Source organism: Leucopleurus acutus (assembly GCF_964270905.1).
Source record: "Leucopleurus acutus genome assembly, chromosome: 2".
NCBI lineage: Eukaryota > Metazoa > Chordata > Mammalia > Artiodactyla > Delphinidae > Leucopleurus > Leucopleurus acutus.
In genome coordinates, this window is record NC_139143.1 from 138,600,056 (window position 1) to 138,615,658 (window position 15,603).

The window sequence follows — 15,603 nt, forward strand, 5'->3', positions numbered from 1 at the left end:
AAAAAGTTAGCATTTGTTTTTGTTGTTTCCTTTCCCCTCCTCAACCCAGTCACATATTCTTGAGCCATTCCTACTTCTAGTCTGATTCAGAATTGCTTGTGAGCTGTTTAAGGCTAAACTCTAAGCCCTGTGTTGGAGAAATCTTGACACTGGGAGATTTCGCAAGGCACATTTCGGAAACGGTCCAGAAATGATGAAAACAGTGTTTTGCTTCACCAAGTCTTAGGAAAAATTTATCCCCATATATTTTACATTTGTCTCCATGACCATGGAGGATGGAGGACTACTGTTGCTCTGGCCAAATTTCACATGTCCCTGGCAGGACCGGGGCTATGTAACTCAAGCTTACAACTGTTATCCAGGCCTCTTCAGGAGGTCTGTCAGGGCCAGGTGAATCCTGTGGTTAGTGTTCAGCCCCGACTGACAAATGGAGTGTCATATTTAATTATTTGCCTGCCCCCATACCCCCTTCCCAGCATGATTTGTCCTGTGAAAAAGTTATCATGGCATGGGCAAGTTCAAGGGCTCTCCCTAGAGCTGAAAAATCTCTATTCACATTTTATCTCTTCCAACGACTAGCTTTTTGACCTTAGGCAAGTGACTTAACTGGTTTGGAGTCTCAGTTACCCTGGTTGTATGAGAGTGATAATAATACCTACCTTATATAATAGGTGTGAGGATTAAATGAGATAATGAATATTCCAGGAACTGGAATAGTTCCTGATGATGTGTATCATTCAGTATATATTAGTTTTCTCTATTTGTGCCACGGAGCCCTCTGAGATCTTTATTTGAAAGACAACATAAATCCAAAACACCGTGCCTGTTGGACATATCATGTGTTGCAAATAAACCTCCACTTAGAATGGAATTGAATTGCAGATTGAGGCTGACCTACAACACGGGTAATTTTTCCGAATGGAAATGATTCTTCCTATAATTCCTGCCACAGCAACGAGGAGCCCACCTCCCCAGGATGGTGGCTGCAGCACAGTGACTACTAGAACCAAACTGATCTGGCCCTCTCTCCCACCCAGAGCTCCAGCATTTGTAAGGCTTCTCAGAACTTAATAACAGAAATGACAGGGAAAGATTCTCACAGAACAAAGACTATTGCACTAGAAGTTTGAAGTCATGGGATATGTAAACAGACAACTAGGTGTGACTACATGAATGTGCAATAATGTTAACCCTTCTATTTTCTCCTATTACATTTATAAGGATTAACCGTGCTATTATGTAACACGCTGTAATGTATGTAAGTTGGCTAGCTAGCAGCTAGGATATCACAGGTTAAACCTCCACCGCCACCCATTCCCCAAGCCACCGAGTGAACTCAGTTGTTAAGAATCCACCTGCCAATGCAGGGGACACGAGTTCGAGCCCTGGTCCAGGAAGTTCCCATATACCGTGGAGCAACGAAGCCCATGCATCACAACTACTGAGCCCACGTGCCACAATTACTGAGCCTGCACTCTAGAGCCTGCGAGCCACAACTACTGAGGCCCGTGTGCCTAGAGCCCATGCTCCGCAAGAAGAGAAGCCACCGCAATGAGAAGCCCGCGCACCGCAATGAAGAGTAGCCCCTGCTCGCCCCAATTAGAAAAAGCCCGCGCGCAGCAACGAAGACCCAACACGGCCAAAAATAAATAAATAAAATAAATAAATTTTTTAAAAAAGAGAGAGAACAGTGGTTTTGCTTGGAACAGAATACTTAAAAAATGAGTTCTTTTAGCATTTAAGAAACCCCAAAACCTTACCAACAAGTATGACTTTGCAATAGAAAAATATTTTAAGACTTTTTAAATTAAAAAAAAATTCAACAGCAAAGCAAAATAAAATCAAATGAGGACTATGTGTCAGGCCCAGTTATGCTACTCTTTTTATTGGGTAAAAGGATCGATTTGAGTGTGAAGGCAATTTCTTTTCCTAAAATTGTATAAAAAGTGATGCATCTCCTCTTTATGAGGGTCAAAAGAATAATATGGTCACTAACCCACAGAGAAGATAAATATTTGTTGAATGAATGTTCCTATGGAGTTGGAACACAATGAAAAGGCAGGCTTCTGTGGATGCAAGAATCCTAAGTTATTTAAATGAAATCTCTTTCCCGAGAGGCCTGGGATTGGGGTGCTGGCTTTCCGGAGAGAAAGCCTCTGTTGTATTTCAGCCTCAAGATGTGGTGTGTGCTCCATTTAAGGAAAGGGCCAGTGACCCTGGGTTCCTTGCCAGGACCCTGAGCAACCCAAATGTTGAAAGATGTTGAGGACAAACTAAAAGGAAGTGGATTGATTTAGCAAAGAGAGGAGAAGGCTAAGGTGGGCTATTATAAAACAGCATTCAAAGATTGTGGGAAGGACAACACTTCTCTTAAAATATGTTTAAACCAAAGAGAAAGGGATTTAGGTTAGGCATGAAAAGGATTTTTTAAATTGTGGTAAAAAACACATAACATAAAATTGACCATTTTAAGTGTACAGTACAGTAGTATTAATACCTGCGCACTGCTGTGCAAACAAAAGGGTTTTTTGAAAGTGAAGTTAGTAAACAATGTCTGATTTCTCTCTCTCTGTTCATCTCTTTCAGTTTGATTGGAAGAGAATAGAATTTCCTTCTTTAAAATGTGGAAAAATAGTCCACATTCTGAGTCCCCAGGGGCTGGAAGAGATGATCTCATAAGAATTCCTTCCAGCCCAAACTCTACGTAAGGTAGTGCTAGGACGGGCCCAGCACCGAATTGGTCACACTGATGAAAGTATACTCAAGCTGCCTTGGACAAAGTTAGAAATGCATGGCTATGCTGAAAATGAACTCTAGCACTGATAAAATTTCTGATTCTATATCATTTGATTTCTAAGCTTGGGTGGGTTATAAATGTTGCTTTAACTTGAAGTCTATAGAATAAGCGCAGCTCAGGACTGCTAGTTTTACCTTGGGTTTATACGCATTCAACATTGACATCTCCACGTTTTGACCTCTGACGTGTTTTGGCTGCCTCTGGACAGGCGGTGACGATGACTTCTGGTTATTGCGACAGACACAAATGAAGAAGAAGAGCAAAGCAATGGCCAGGGGGATGGCAACACTAGGCACCAGTATGTACAGGATTTCCATTTTATTCTTCTCCTTGGAATCCTTTGAATCTGGGTGTAGAAAATGGAAAAGAGCAAAAGTTATACTAGTTCAAATAACATGGAATAATATTACATGGCAGAGCTTAAAATGTCCTCCTATTCTTATACACACAAATCTACTGTGAGAAAAAAGAACCCTTGCTTATTACAATTTGTTTCCATCAAACCTTCAGTGTAGTTTATCAAAGTTGAAAAGTTTAAAGTTCAAACGTTTAAAAATTGCAGAGGGACATTGTGAAGACTTCGTGTGTGTGTGGGTCCCCCCCTCTGATGTTGCCTCTCTTCAGCAGCAGACCTGCATTTCTCCAACACCTTAAAAGTTAAACGCCACATGGATGGACTGTATACATCTAAGAGCATTAATGTGGACCCCAGGGGTCTTCTTCCATTGGCTGCCAGCCCAAATCAAACACTGCGTGGTGTTCCAGATATCATGCCCTTGTCTTGGCTGACTTGGACATATAGGGCCAGTCCTGCATCTTCCAGAAGCAATATCACCAAAGAATCCTGGCCCAGGGTCCACAAAGCCACTGGCCTGAGAATATGGGGACCTGAAGCCAGGGCCAGCTCAGTCTCTGATGAGCTGTATGACTTTGAACAAATCATTCACCTCTTCGTGTCTCACTTTTTCTCATCCACAAAAGTGAAGTATCTGTTTTGGATGGTGTCTACAATTCCCTCTTGCACAGCATCACTGTATAACTTGACACTTTTTTGAAACCCAAGAATTCTTCTTAAATGGTTTCATATGAACTCAAAAATTATGAGTGCTAACCCTCTGAAGTATATTTTTGAAATCTTATACATCCACTGTTACCATTGCTTGGAAAAGAATATAACATGGATAGAAGGACACAAGGACACATACTTTTCTTTTTTTTGGCTTGAGTCTGACCATTAAACTAAATACCCTGGGCATAGACTAAAATGAATGAATTATTTGACTGGTAAAACAATGCAAGCATTATGGGACAGTAATTAGAGGGGATGCATAATGACATGTCCTGATCACCAGTAACCTCATCAGCTATCTAGCTTTAAGAAAATCCAAGTGTGAAAATTCAGATTGACACAAAATTCAGAGATGATTATTTACTTAAAAGAATTAACCATGCATCCATTCCCTCATCCCCCCATTTGTTTCAGTCAGTCAATAAACAAACAGCTACTACTGCCAAGCACTCCACTAGGTACTGGGAATATAAAATGAATTAAGACATGTCCTTTGCCCTTAAGGACCTCGTGATCTGCTAAGGAAAACAGAGAAAAGGTAATTACAATATGCTATTGGAAATACTACAAGGGAAGTATGGATAGAGTGGTGAAGAGAGCCCAACAGTCCCTCTTCCCTGACACAGCATACAAAGTGGGGAGGTCAAAAGCCACATACCCAGCAAAGCTTGGTAAGTGAGAATATACTCGTACATAGTCTTTACTCGCACAACACCTTCTTTGGGAACCTGTTCAGTGAGATATGGCAGTAATTAATCACACTCCCCACAGAAACAGACTCAACACAAGAAATTAGGAAGGGGCACCAAAACCTGGGTGCTGGGACTGTGATCTGTGGGTTGACCCTCAGAGGGGCTGGGGAAGGGTAAAATCTGCTGACTGAGTATAATAAAAATGATCGTTTTAATATTTCTTGAGTGTTTTCTACCAGCAGAAAATCATGTTAGCTGTTATTATTAATATGGGCTAAGTATTGTTCTAAGCACTTTTCAAAACTCATTCATTTTATCCTTACCCATGAAGTAGGCGCCATCCTCGTCCCCATTTTTACAGGTGAGGAAGCTGAGGGGCAGAGTGGTTAATTTACTTGCCCAAGGACCTGCAGCTAGTAATTCAACGCTTGGATTCCTCTCCTGTTGGTCCTGTTCCAGCTACTACACTAGACCGCCAGTACTTTGAGAGTGGCTGTTGTCTTGCACCTATTTTCTCATGGTAGGATTTTTCTTGTTTCACACAGGTAGGAAGAATGAAGGAAGTCTGAAAGGTGGGGAATAACACAAAAGCTTTGCCAGGTACCCTGCTTTTGAACTCCCCGCTTTGTACGCTGTGGCAGGTAGACATATAACCCAGGCATCTCTGGAGGCTACTCTAGTCATTCTAGTCATTAGGAGCTGGGTCTCGGGTGCTTTAGTAACAATTGTGTCTGCATGTCTGTGGGTGGGTGGACAGAGAGAGAGAGATTGCTATATCTATATAGACAATGTAGCAGAATAAAGGAAGATTACGTTTTAGAGTGAGAAACCTCTGAAGACTGCCTTTGACATTATCTATGTAACCTTGAGTAGGCACTTGGCCACTCTGAGCAAACTCATCTGTAAAATGGGATTATTTCATAGAACTGTTGTAAACCATAAGTGAAGTAACATAGAAACTATCTATTCTAGTACCTGTTACAACTCAATCACCCAATGTTTACCCCCCACCCTCAGAGTAGGAAAAGATTCAGGAAATAAAAGTTTGGGGCAGGAAATTCTAAATAACCTTAAGCAAGAGTCATCTCACTGACCTCCATCTTCTCAGTTATTTAAGCAGGATAATGGTACCTGCTCTGCCCATCTTGTTTAGTTCACGTGAGAGAGGATGTTCACAAAAGAACCTCGGAAAATCTAAAACTGCTGCATAGTTGTTGGATGTTATGCTTAGCGTTAACATTATAAAATACTTTCAAATTTCTCAGGACCCTAGGGGGGTAAGCTCTTCTTGTTATTCTTGGATTCTCAGTGAAATCATTATGAGGGTAAGATTACAAAAGGAACGAGGCTAATTTAGTACGAATGTAATGCTAGTCATTTTTCTGGCCGACGTTTTTAGCAACAAGAGAAAGTAGGGCTCTCACCTGTCTGGCAAACAAAGGAGTCTATTCTGTACTTAGTCCGTATCAGATTATTCACAGAACGCCTTTGACTGTAAACGGGAGGTCTGGGACAAATCCCCCTGTAGGTCTGCAGGAGAACAAACTTCAAGAAGCTAAATCCTTTAAACATCGTCAAACTTGGCTCCTTCTGATTGCAGTGAGGATATGCAAAACTAGCACAATGTCTTCTTGCCAAGTGAAATAATCAAGCAGAACACTACGTGGTCATGTTGGAAGTGACAGAAAACAAATTCAGGCCTATTGTAAGTCTTACTGATGACATGCTTCCTTTCCCACACAGCTCTCTGCATTTGGCCAGAAGGGGAGTCGGTGTCTGGCTCGAAAAACTTCATATAAAAACATTTCATAGGGGCTTCCCTGGTGGTGCTGTGATTAAGAATCCACCTGCCAATGCAGGGGACACGGGTTCGAGCCCTGGTCCGGGAAGATCCCACATGCTGCGGAGCAGCTAAGCCCGTGTGTCACAACTACTGAGCCTGAGCTCTAGAGCCCGTAAGCCACAACTACTGAAGCCCACGTGCCACAACTACTGAAGCCCACGTGCCTAGAGCCTGTGCTCTGCAACAAGAGGCCACTGCAATGAGCAGCCCGCGCACTGCAATGAAGAGTAGCCCCTGCTCACCGCAACTAAAGAAAGCCTGCGTGCAGCAACAAAGACCCAATGCATCCAAAAATAAATTAATTAATTAAAAAAATATTAAACCCCCCCCCAAAAACAAAACATTCCACAGAACAACTAAATCTTACTCATGGAAAATTAGAAAACTAACATTTGACCAACTCCTTTTTAATAGCCTAGCATTATTATTCTTCATTTTAACCCAGCACTTTGGGTTATCTTGATTTCACAAACAGAGAAACTGAGGCTGAGAAAGGATAAATTTGCCAAAGCTAGGAAGTGGTGGAGTCAGGGTTGGAATGCGAGTCTGTCTTCGATGTCTCTGTGCTTTTTAAATTATATGGCTAATAAAAATTAAAATACTATATGGAATTGTTTTTCATCATTCTCCTTAAGATTCCAAGATTCCTTCTCAGTAAGGACTAATATCTAGTGGGAACTATACTATTAAAAAGAATCACGTAAGAACAATGGACATTATTCTTACTATTCACCTTAAAGGGTAATGGACACTTCCGAGGCACTGCAAAGAAAATTGGCTGAAAATTAAAATGGGGAAGATTTTTAATACTTTGGAATAACTGTTTAAAAGTTAAATGCACATATTTAGTTACATCAAGTTAAATACTTGGGATTTTTGAAACCAACAATTTAGTCCAGCCCACATGATTAATTTCCTTTTAAAAATCAACAATTTGGTATCACAGTTCACATCTGACATTCCTATTTTATTTTTACAATGATATTCAATACTTTGATTAGTAATTAAATATAATGGAGAAAAAATACTTCTTTCTTCTCCCGGGGCTTAAAGCAAGGTAAACACAATTTCTCATTCAAGAGGTACTTTTATGAAGTGAAACATATCTGGGATATTACTTTGAGTTAAAACACGAAAGTGCTCAGATCTTAAATCTGGCAAAGGTGGGAAGGAGTCTTATAGAACCTTAGAATTCAAATGAAATTAAACAAGTTGAATTATGATCTTGTCTGAAAAAAATTTTAAAACCATAGAAAACAAACAGGAATAGCCATTTATTATCTGAAAACTACAAAATAAGCAGGTCTGTGGCAGATAGGGGCCTGCACTGGTGATATTTAGGCGTATACCCGGAAGCCGAAGGAGAAAAGGTGGTAATTAGGCCTTCAGTTGGCATGCTGGGTCCAGCCATTAGCTCTCTTGACTTAATAATGGAAATACTAAGTAGATGATCTATTGCCTTATGTATTCTCAAACAAATTCTTTAAAAGACTCTGAATAGCCCATATACAGTGATTAACATTTTTCTCTTTGGAAAATGTTTTAACCACATTAAGTTAGGGGCAGTAACTCATTTGTGAGCACTTGAGAAAAAACCTTAGCAACTAGAATCCACACGAGTTCACTAAAAGTTTCTTTAAATCTCAGGGCCTCAGTTTTCTCCTCTATAAAAGGAAAGAGTTGGGCTAAACTTTTCTTTTTAATCAAAAACAAATTTTTAATTATGGTAAAAAACACATAACAAAATTTACCATCCTAACCATTTTTAAGTGTACATTTCGGTAGTGTGACGTATAGTCACACTGTTGTACAGAAGGTCTCCAGAACTTTTTCATTTTGAAAAACTGAAACTCCATACTCATTGAACAGCAACCCTCCATTTCCCCCTCCGCCAAGACCCTGGCAACCACCATTCAACTTTTTGTTTCTAGGAATTTGACTACTTTAGATACCTCGTATAAGTGGAATCATAGTATTTGTCTTTTTGTTGGCTTGTTTCACTCAGTATAATCTCCTCAAGGTTCATCCATGTTGTTACATGAGACAAGACTTCCTTCTTTTTTAAGGCTGAATAATGCTCCATTGTATGTGTACACCACATTTTTTTAAATCCATTCGTCCACTGGTGGGCATGTGACTTGCTTCCTACTCTCGGCTATTGTGAATAATGCTGCAATGAACGTGGGTGTGCAAATATCTTTTTGAGATCCTGCTTTCAGTTCTTTTAGTTGTATACCCAGAAGTGGGATTGCTGGATCATATGGTAATTCTATTTTTTACTCTTTGAGAAATATCCATACTGTTTTCTATAGTAGCTACAACATTTTGCCTTCCTACCTACAGTGCAAAATGGTTCTAATTTCTCCACATCTTTGCTAACATTTGCTATGTTCTATTTTTTGATAGTGGCCATCTTAATGGGTATGAGGTGAGATCTTATTGTAGCTTTGATTTCTTTAATTACTTTAATCTTTATAAGTGATGCTGAGCATATCCTTATATGCTTGTTGTCCATTTGTATATCATCTTTGGAGGAATGTCTATTTAAGTCCTTTGCCCACTTTTTAGTTGAGCTAATTTTTTAAGTTCCAAAATCCAATAAGTTTTATAAAATTAAATGTCTTTCATCTTTGATAGGATTATTTTGGAGTGGTAGACCAAGCACAGTTAAACTTTAGCAAAGCATTTGATCAGGTGATGCATGATATCCTTATGGACAAAAGATGGGGGGCTAGATAATCATATCAATAGATGGTTTTGTACTTCACCACATGGCTGTACCCTAACAGTGTTAATCAGCAAAACAACATCAAATTATAGAAGACTATCCTTGAGAGAACCTTCCTGTTCAACATTGTCATCAACTACTTGATGGTGATATGTTTATCAAACTTGAAAATGGCCTGAATCTAGGAAAGTTACCTAATTGACTATAGAAATAAAATTTTAGAGATTCATACACAACAGGCTAAAATAATGACCCTTAAACCAACAGCTGAAATTTTACAAATAAATATGATAGCTTGGAGTTAGGTTAAAGACCTTACTTAGAGAAGTCCATGATTCAGCAAATCTACTAAATAATTTTGGAGGTAACCAAATTAAAGACAAACGAACAAACAAAAGAAGACTAATAAGTTTTAGTGAAGACTTGAAGGCTCAGTTGGACCCAACAACAGCATGATGAAATTGCTCAAAAAATTTTCATAGATGGCATTATAGCAACGAAATACCCTTCATTGGCAGGACTGAGTCATGGTCAAGAACATCATAGTCCTCTTCTGGTCGGTCTGGTTAAAAGACATCAAAAGTTTTCTACTCTAAGAGTCATGTTTTTAAGAAGGACTTTGAAGGAGCAGGAAACATCCAGAGGAGGAGGAGGAGGATGGGGAAGGAAAGGTGGGAAGAGCTACATGCTCTTTAGACCAAAGAAAAAAAATCGAATGAAGGATGCAATAGATGTCTTCACATTTGGATGAGAAATGACACAAGAGGTTAAAAACCAGATCTAGTAAATACACTTGTTCCTTACTAGGCTTTCCCCCCCCACCCCAGTTTGAATTAGTGGCTCACATTTTAAAAAAATATTCAGGAGATTTCACATACAAGTTTTAGTTTCTGGCATACAAAGGCAGATTTTGAGCGGGGGGAGCCACCCCATAATCACTTTGGTGTAGAGAGATATCCCTGTCTCTGGAGGTCTCTGGCATGTTCAAGCAGAGGCTGGTTGACTTCTACGCTCCTCTCAAGATTCTCTGATCTTATAAACTGAGTTGACTGACATACCTTATTTAGACCCCTACTGAACTTCAGACTCTCTTACGAAGCAATTGTTTTCAAGCCAGTGATGAATATTTTCCCTGAGTGTCCTCAGCTCACCAGATCCAGTCTTAGTCCTTTTCTATCCAGCTCTATGCTGAGGCTGACCTCTATGTACAGGAGTAATGGACTCTGGCTTCCAGTTATGTCCAGCTGATAGGAGGCATTGGTATGATAAGAAGAACCCCAGGGCAAGAAGAGAGAGTAGGGTTGGTGTGTTCTGCATCCCTCCACCAAAGGCCACAGCACACACTGGACAGCCCTCTCTTCAGCCTCAGCTGTACTCTATGGGGAGGGGTAACCGATCATTCCCTTGACTCTCCAGGCCTAGAATGGTAATGCTTCTCACTCCTGCTAGCCCCAGGTCCTGTACCTCATTGGTTTACCCCAACTCTGCCAACACCTTTAAAAACAATCTCTTTATAAAATTCTTAGTCTATTTGCCTGTGCCTTTTGTTTCCTGCCAGAATCTTGACTGATGCAAAGCCAATAACAACAATCATTGTGGTGTTATAGCAGAATTCTGTCACCGAAAGTCCAAGATGACGAGCAGCATTTCCTATTGGCGTGGTACTGGGCCCGAAGGGTTAAGGGCTTCCAAAAGCTTATTGCTAGAGTAGCTGACACACTGCGTAAATGACTCAATGCATACTGGGGACAATAAAAAAACTTTTGAGAGAAAATTATTTCCTGGTGAAAAATGTTTATAGAACATGACTCAGTTATAAGTTTTCGGTAACTATTGTTCTTTACTTTGTCGAAAATATATAAAGACTGGAGACCAAAGTACATCTTGAAAATCTCTGCAGCACAAAAATAACTCTTCCGGAAAACTTCAGACTATACAAAGCAGTACTCTATTCCTTCCTCCTACCTCCTCCCCACCCTCCCCACCATCCAATTCACTGTAATGTTCAATTTTGGTTTGAAGAAATGGCTGAAAGACAAATTGCCTTACAACAGGTCTTCTGTGAAATATGGGAGAAGGCTGCTGACAGAGTGAGTTAAAAACTGCAATGTTCGCAATCTGGAAAGCATCTGCCTTGCCCCAAACTGTAAACCACCACGTTGGAGAAAATGGTTTGTGACAAAGCAGAACCCAGGGCGGGTGTTTGTAAGGTTATGGGACAAGTCAGGGCTATTTAGGCACAGAACTGGGCAACGTGCCCTTTGGCAAACCGTTGCAAGGCAAGGACTTAAAAGGAAATACAAAAGCAACAGGCCAGGTATGAAAACTCCAAATTGAGCCAAATGGTTCACTACTTTCTTATCAATGGGTACTCTTCAGTGAAGCGGGTTTAGGTGTAAAAACAACACAGTAAGTCCCCTACATGCGAACGTGTTCCGTTCTGAGAGCACGTTCGTAAGTCCAATTTGTACGTAAGTCCGACAAAGTTAGCTTAGGTACCCAACTAACACAATCGGCTATATGGTACTGTACTGTAATAGGTTTATAATACTTTTCACACAAATAATATATTAAAAACAAACAGAGAAAATAAAGAAAACATTTTTAATCTTACAGTACCTTGAAAAGTACAGTAGTACAGTTCAACAGCTGGCATCCAGGGGCTGGCATCGAGTGAACAGGCAAGAAGAATTACTGACTGGAGGAGGGAGAGGAGGTGGGAGATGGTAGAGCTGAAGGATCGTCAGCGATAGGAGACGGAGGGCAAGCTGCAATTTCACTCATGCCTGACGCTGATGGAACGTGAGTTTGCATCTTTGAAAGTTCGCAACCTGAAGGTTCGTACGTAAGGGACTTAGACTACTGCTGTTTGGAAGTTCTGGTTGTTTGGGAGATGGAGAGACCTTTAATTAGAGGTGAATCGGACATGCTGGCCTGGCTAGTGGAAGAACTGTGGCTCAGGACTTATCTAGAGTGAAATAAAGGGCCAAGGTTTGAATATGAAAACATGAATGTAATCAAGGTTCCGCCTCACCATACAATTCAAGAAAGAAGGAAATAGGGGATCTCAATTAGTTGGGGAGACAGAATATAAGCTATGTGGTAGAATACAGACAAGGGCAAATGGCTAGGTCATTGCAAAAGGAGCTCCCAAAGAAACAGATATTTTCCATGGTTCACCACTCAGGGCTGCACAGAAAAGCAATGATAAGGGCTACAGGGAAGCTGTGAAGCTGGGAGGTGTGCCTAGGTGCCAGCTGGAAAGAACAGAGGCAAATGTTTCTTTTTCAAATTTGTTTCCACCCAGCCCACAGTATTTGGCTTGGAAGGTGGCCACAGTGACTAGAGGTGAGAGCGTAGTGAATGAAGGTTTGCAGGCAGGATCTCACAGAAGATGGCCAACTCTGAGGACTGGGGACCTGGGGCTGCCAGGAAGGGAGGAGGTCTAGGGCTTAATGGGAAAAGGACAAACGCTGTGAGGCCTGGGTGGAGCTGCCGGGGGACCTAGTCCCTATCAGGCTGAGGCTAACTAGAGCACCCTGGGGTCTCAGAGTAGATGTCTTGTGGCTGGGGGCTCCATTCCTGCATCTGTGCAGCTTCACATAAGAAAATCAAAGACCTAGAGAGCTCATAAGGATCAAAGGGACGAGGAAAATTATAAAGGAATGTTTATTCCTCTGAATAAGCTAGAATGTGTCCCTTAAGTAGTTGTAGTATGGTGGGCAGAGGCTGGACCTTGAGTCCCGTGGATCTGATCTTGGCTTTTGTAAAAATAACATTGTCTCAGCTTCTCCATCAGTAAAATGGAGGAGATACCTTTAACATGTGGTTATTATGAGGGTTAACTCAGCACATTTTATTGAGCATCAGCTAAGTCGTAGGCCAGATGCTGCTGTAAAGAACTTAGCACAGTGTTCAACCAACAGCAGACATCATGGCACAAACAGAAAAGCACATAACAGCACACATTAACGCTGGGAACTGTAAGACAGTGCTTAATGTGATTTGTATTTTTTTCATCTGATTCTTCCACTAGATTGTAAGCTACACGAGGGTGTGGCTTGTTAGCAAAATCTAAAGTGTAGTAGAAGTTCAACACATATTGGTTTTAGTAAGTGAATTAATAAATAATAACCATTCTAATTGCTGGATGCCTGGGATAGGAAAGAAAAGACAGGGAATATGAGAGGTCAAGTCTGGCTCAAACTATCTTTTGTTCTTTAGCTTTTCCCAGGCACTGCCTGGGCACACGCACACAGCCCTCGCTGAGCCAATTCCCAGAATTCACAGCAGACATATCTGGTTGTGTTTAATTTTATGTTCTGTCTTAGAGTAAAAGTTCACAGATAAAACAATCTGGGGCAGACTGTTCTCAAGTGCCTTTATTCTAGAAAGTACAACAAATGCTCACATTCTGCATTTAATTAGGTCTATACTTCTTTTAGCCTTACTTAGTTGAAATGAAAACAAAAGATATCAGTAGGAAAATGAGAAACCCCGTGGAGATTTTGAAACCTCCTTAACTTTGACTTAACAAAGAATGCAGGAACATTCCCATGAGACTCCATCCCATTTGAGAGGAAGGAGGAAAATAACTCATTTCAGATATGCCCCACAGCTTACACCTCATTATAAGATGCAAACTTATCCTCAGTATCTCTATCAATCTATTTATCATCTATCTATCCATCCATCTACCTACCTATTTGTATACATAAACACACAAATACACATATATATAAATCATAGAATTTACAAGACTGGCTATAGTTCTGAGTCCTGGGTCTACTTCTTATTAACCATGTGGCCTTGGACAAGTTATTTAACCTATGTCTCATTTTTCTCTTCTTGGGTAGAATAAAACTCAACTCATACAGTTATAGAACTATTATATATGAGATAATGCATAAAAAACTCTTTGCATAGTGCCTTTTTGTAAGCACTCAGTAAATGTTAACTGTTGTTTAATATTGTTATTCTATAGTCTAAATTGTATAATTTATACAGTATATACAATATGCTATATTCTGTAGTCTAAATTGTATAATTCTTATTCAGTCTCAGTGTTCCCCAAACCTGGCACTACTGGCGTTCTGGGCTGGATAATTCTTTGTGAGGGCTGTTCCGTGCACTCTGGGTTGTTTAGTAGCATCCCTGGCCTCTACACAATAGATGCCAGTAGCATCCCCCAACCCCACCCAGCTGCGATGACCAAAATATCTCTAGATATTGCCAAATGCACCCTGGAAGGCAAAACTTTCCCTGTTTGAGAACCACTGGTACAGAACAAACAGCAGTGAGTGGCCCTAGGGATAGGAGACCTGGTTTCTGTTAACTAATTTGTGTTCTTGGGTCAGTCCTACCACTTCCCTGGGCCTTGGTTGTCTCCTATGTTAAAGTAGGGCAGGAAATTCCTGCTTTATCTTTTATGATTTTTGTAAGGATGAAATGAGAAAAAAAATCATATGCTCTAATGAAATGTTATAAAAGTAGGATTCTACGGGCTTCCGTGGTGGTGCAGTGGTTGAGAGTCCGCCTGCTGATGCAGGGGACGCGGGTTCGTGCCCCGGTCTGGGAGGATCCCACGTTCTGCAGAGCCGCTGGGCCCGTGAGCCGTGGCCGCTGAACCTGCGTGTCCAGAGCCTGTGCTCCACAACGGGAGAGGCCACAGCAGTGAGAGGCCCATGTACCGCAAAAAAAAAAAAAAAAAAAAAAAAAAGAAAAGTAGGATTCTAGTATGATTATTTTGTTAGAGGTGGGCCACGAAGGGGCAATTACAAGAAGCCTTGCCTTGGAGCAACAGTTGATGCCAACCTGCTCTCTTCTTTATTTCATACCCTGGGGAGCCGCTGGCCTCTCAGCAGCTTCTTATTGATCACATGTCAAGGATTCCCTGTTCCTTTAATGGATGTATTTGTGGTTTGGCCTGAAGAATTCAAAAGGAACTGTTTCCTTTCCAAATGAAATGAAAATTTCTTTTTTAAAAAAGTATTATTGTAAGTGGTGAAAACTGGCTTGTTATCTGCAGATTTAACTTTCATCTAAATTTATCCCTCATAGGACTAGAATTAACCTGTCCTCAGAATTATGCAGATTGATATTCAAAAAGAAATATCTTAGGGTTTCCAACATCACTGTACTGATTAATACAATAATAATATACTGAGCAATACTATGATGGAATTCTTCATCAGCAAGGGAACATGTTTAGTTGTCGTATCATGTTATGGGACTCAGTATACTGAAATCCAGAGGTTGACCCTATTGTCACTCTTTTATTTATTTCTGAAAAATCTTTAAATGGGAAACAGCAGAGTGTCTGGGGAAAGAGTGCAAGCTTTGAGTTTGGTCAGAGCTCTGTGCAAGTAGACGAGGGTTCAAGGTCCAATCCCATGAGTTGTCTCATTTAGACTAGTCCTTTAACCCTTCTGAACCTTGGTGGAATATGTTAATAACATCTATCCCATAGCGTGG

General features: G+C 40.6%; 1 protein-coding gene across 1 annotated transcript in view; it reads right to left on the reverse strand.

The window, feature by feature from the left end:
* Positions 1-15,603, reverse strand: part of ROR1 (receptor tyrosine kinase like orphan receptor 1) — a gene marked incomplete at both ends in the record, with an annotated part of 406,574 nt that overhangs the window by 13,499 nt on the left and 377,472 nt on the right. Inside the window, one exon of the mRNA XM_082833145.1 lies at positions 2,932-3,143. Coding sequence (XP_082689271.1) covers positions 2,932-3,143 — 212 coding nt within the window. The remainder of the gene's footprint in view (positions 1-2,931; positions 3,144-15,603) is intronic.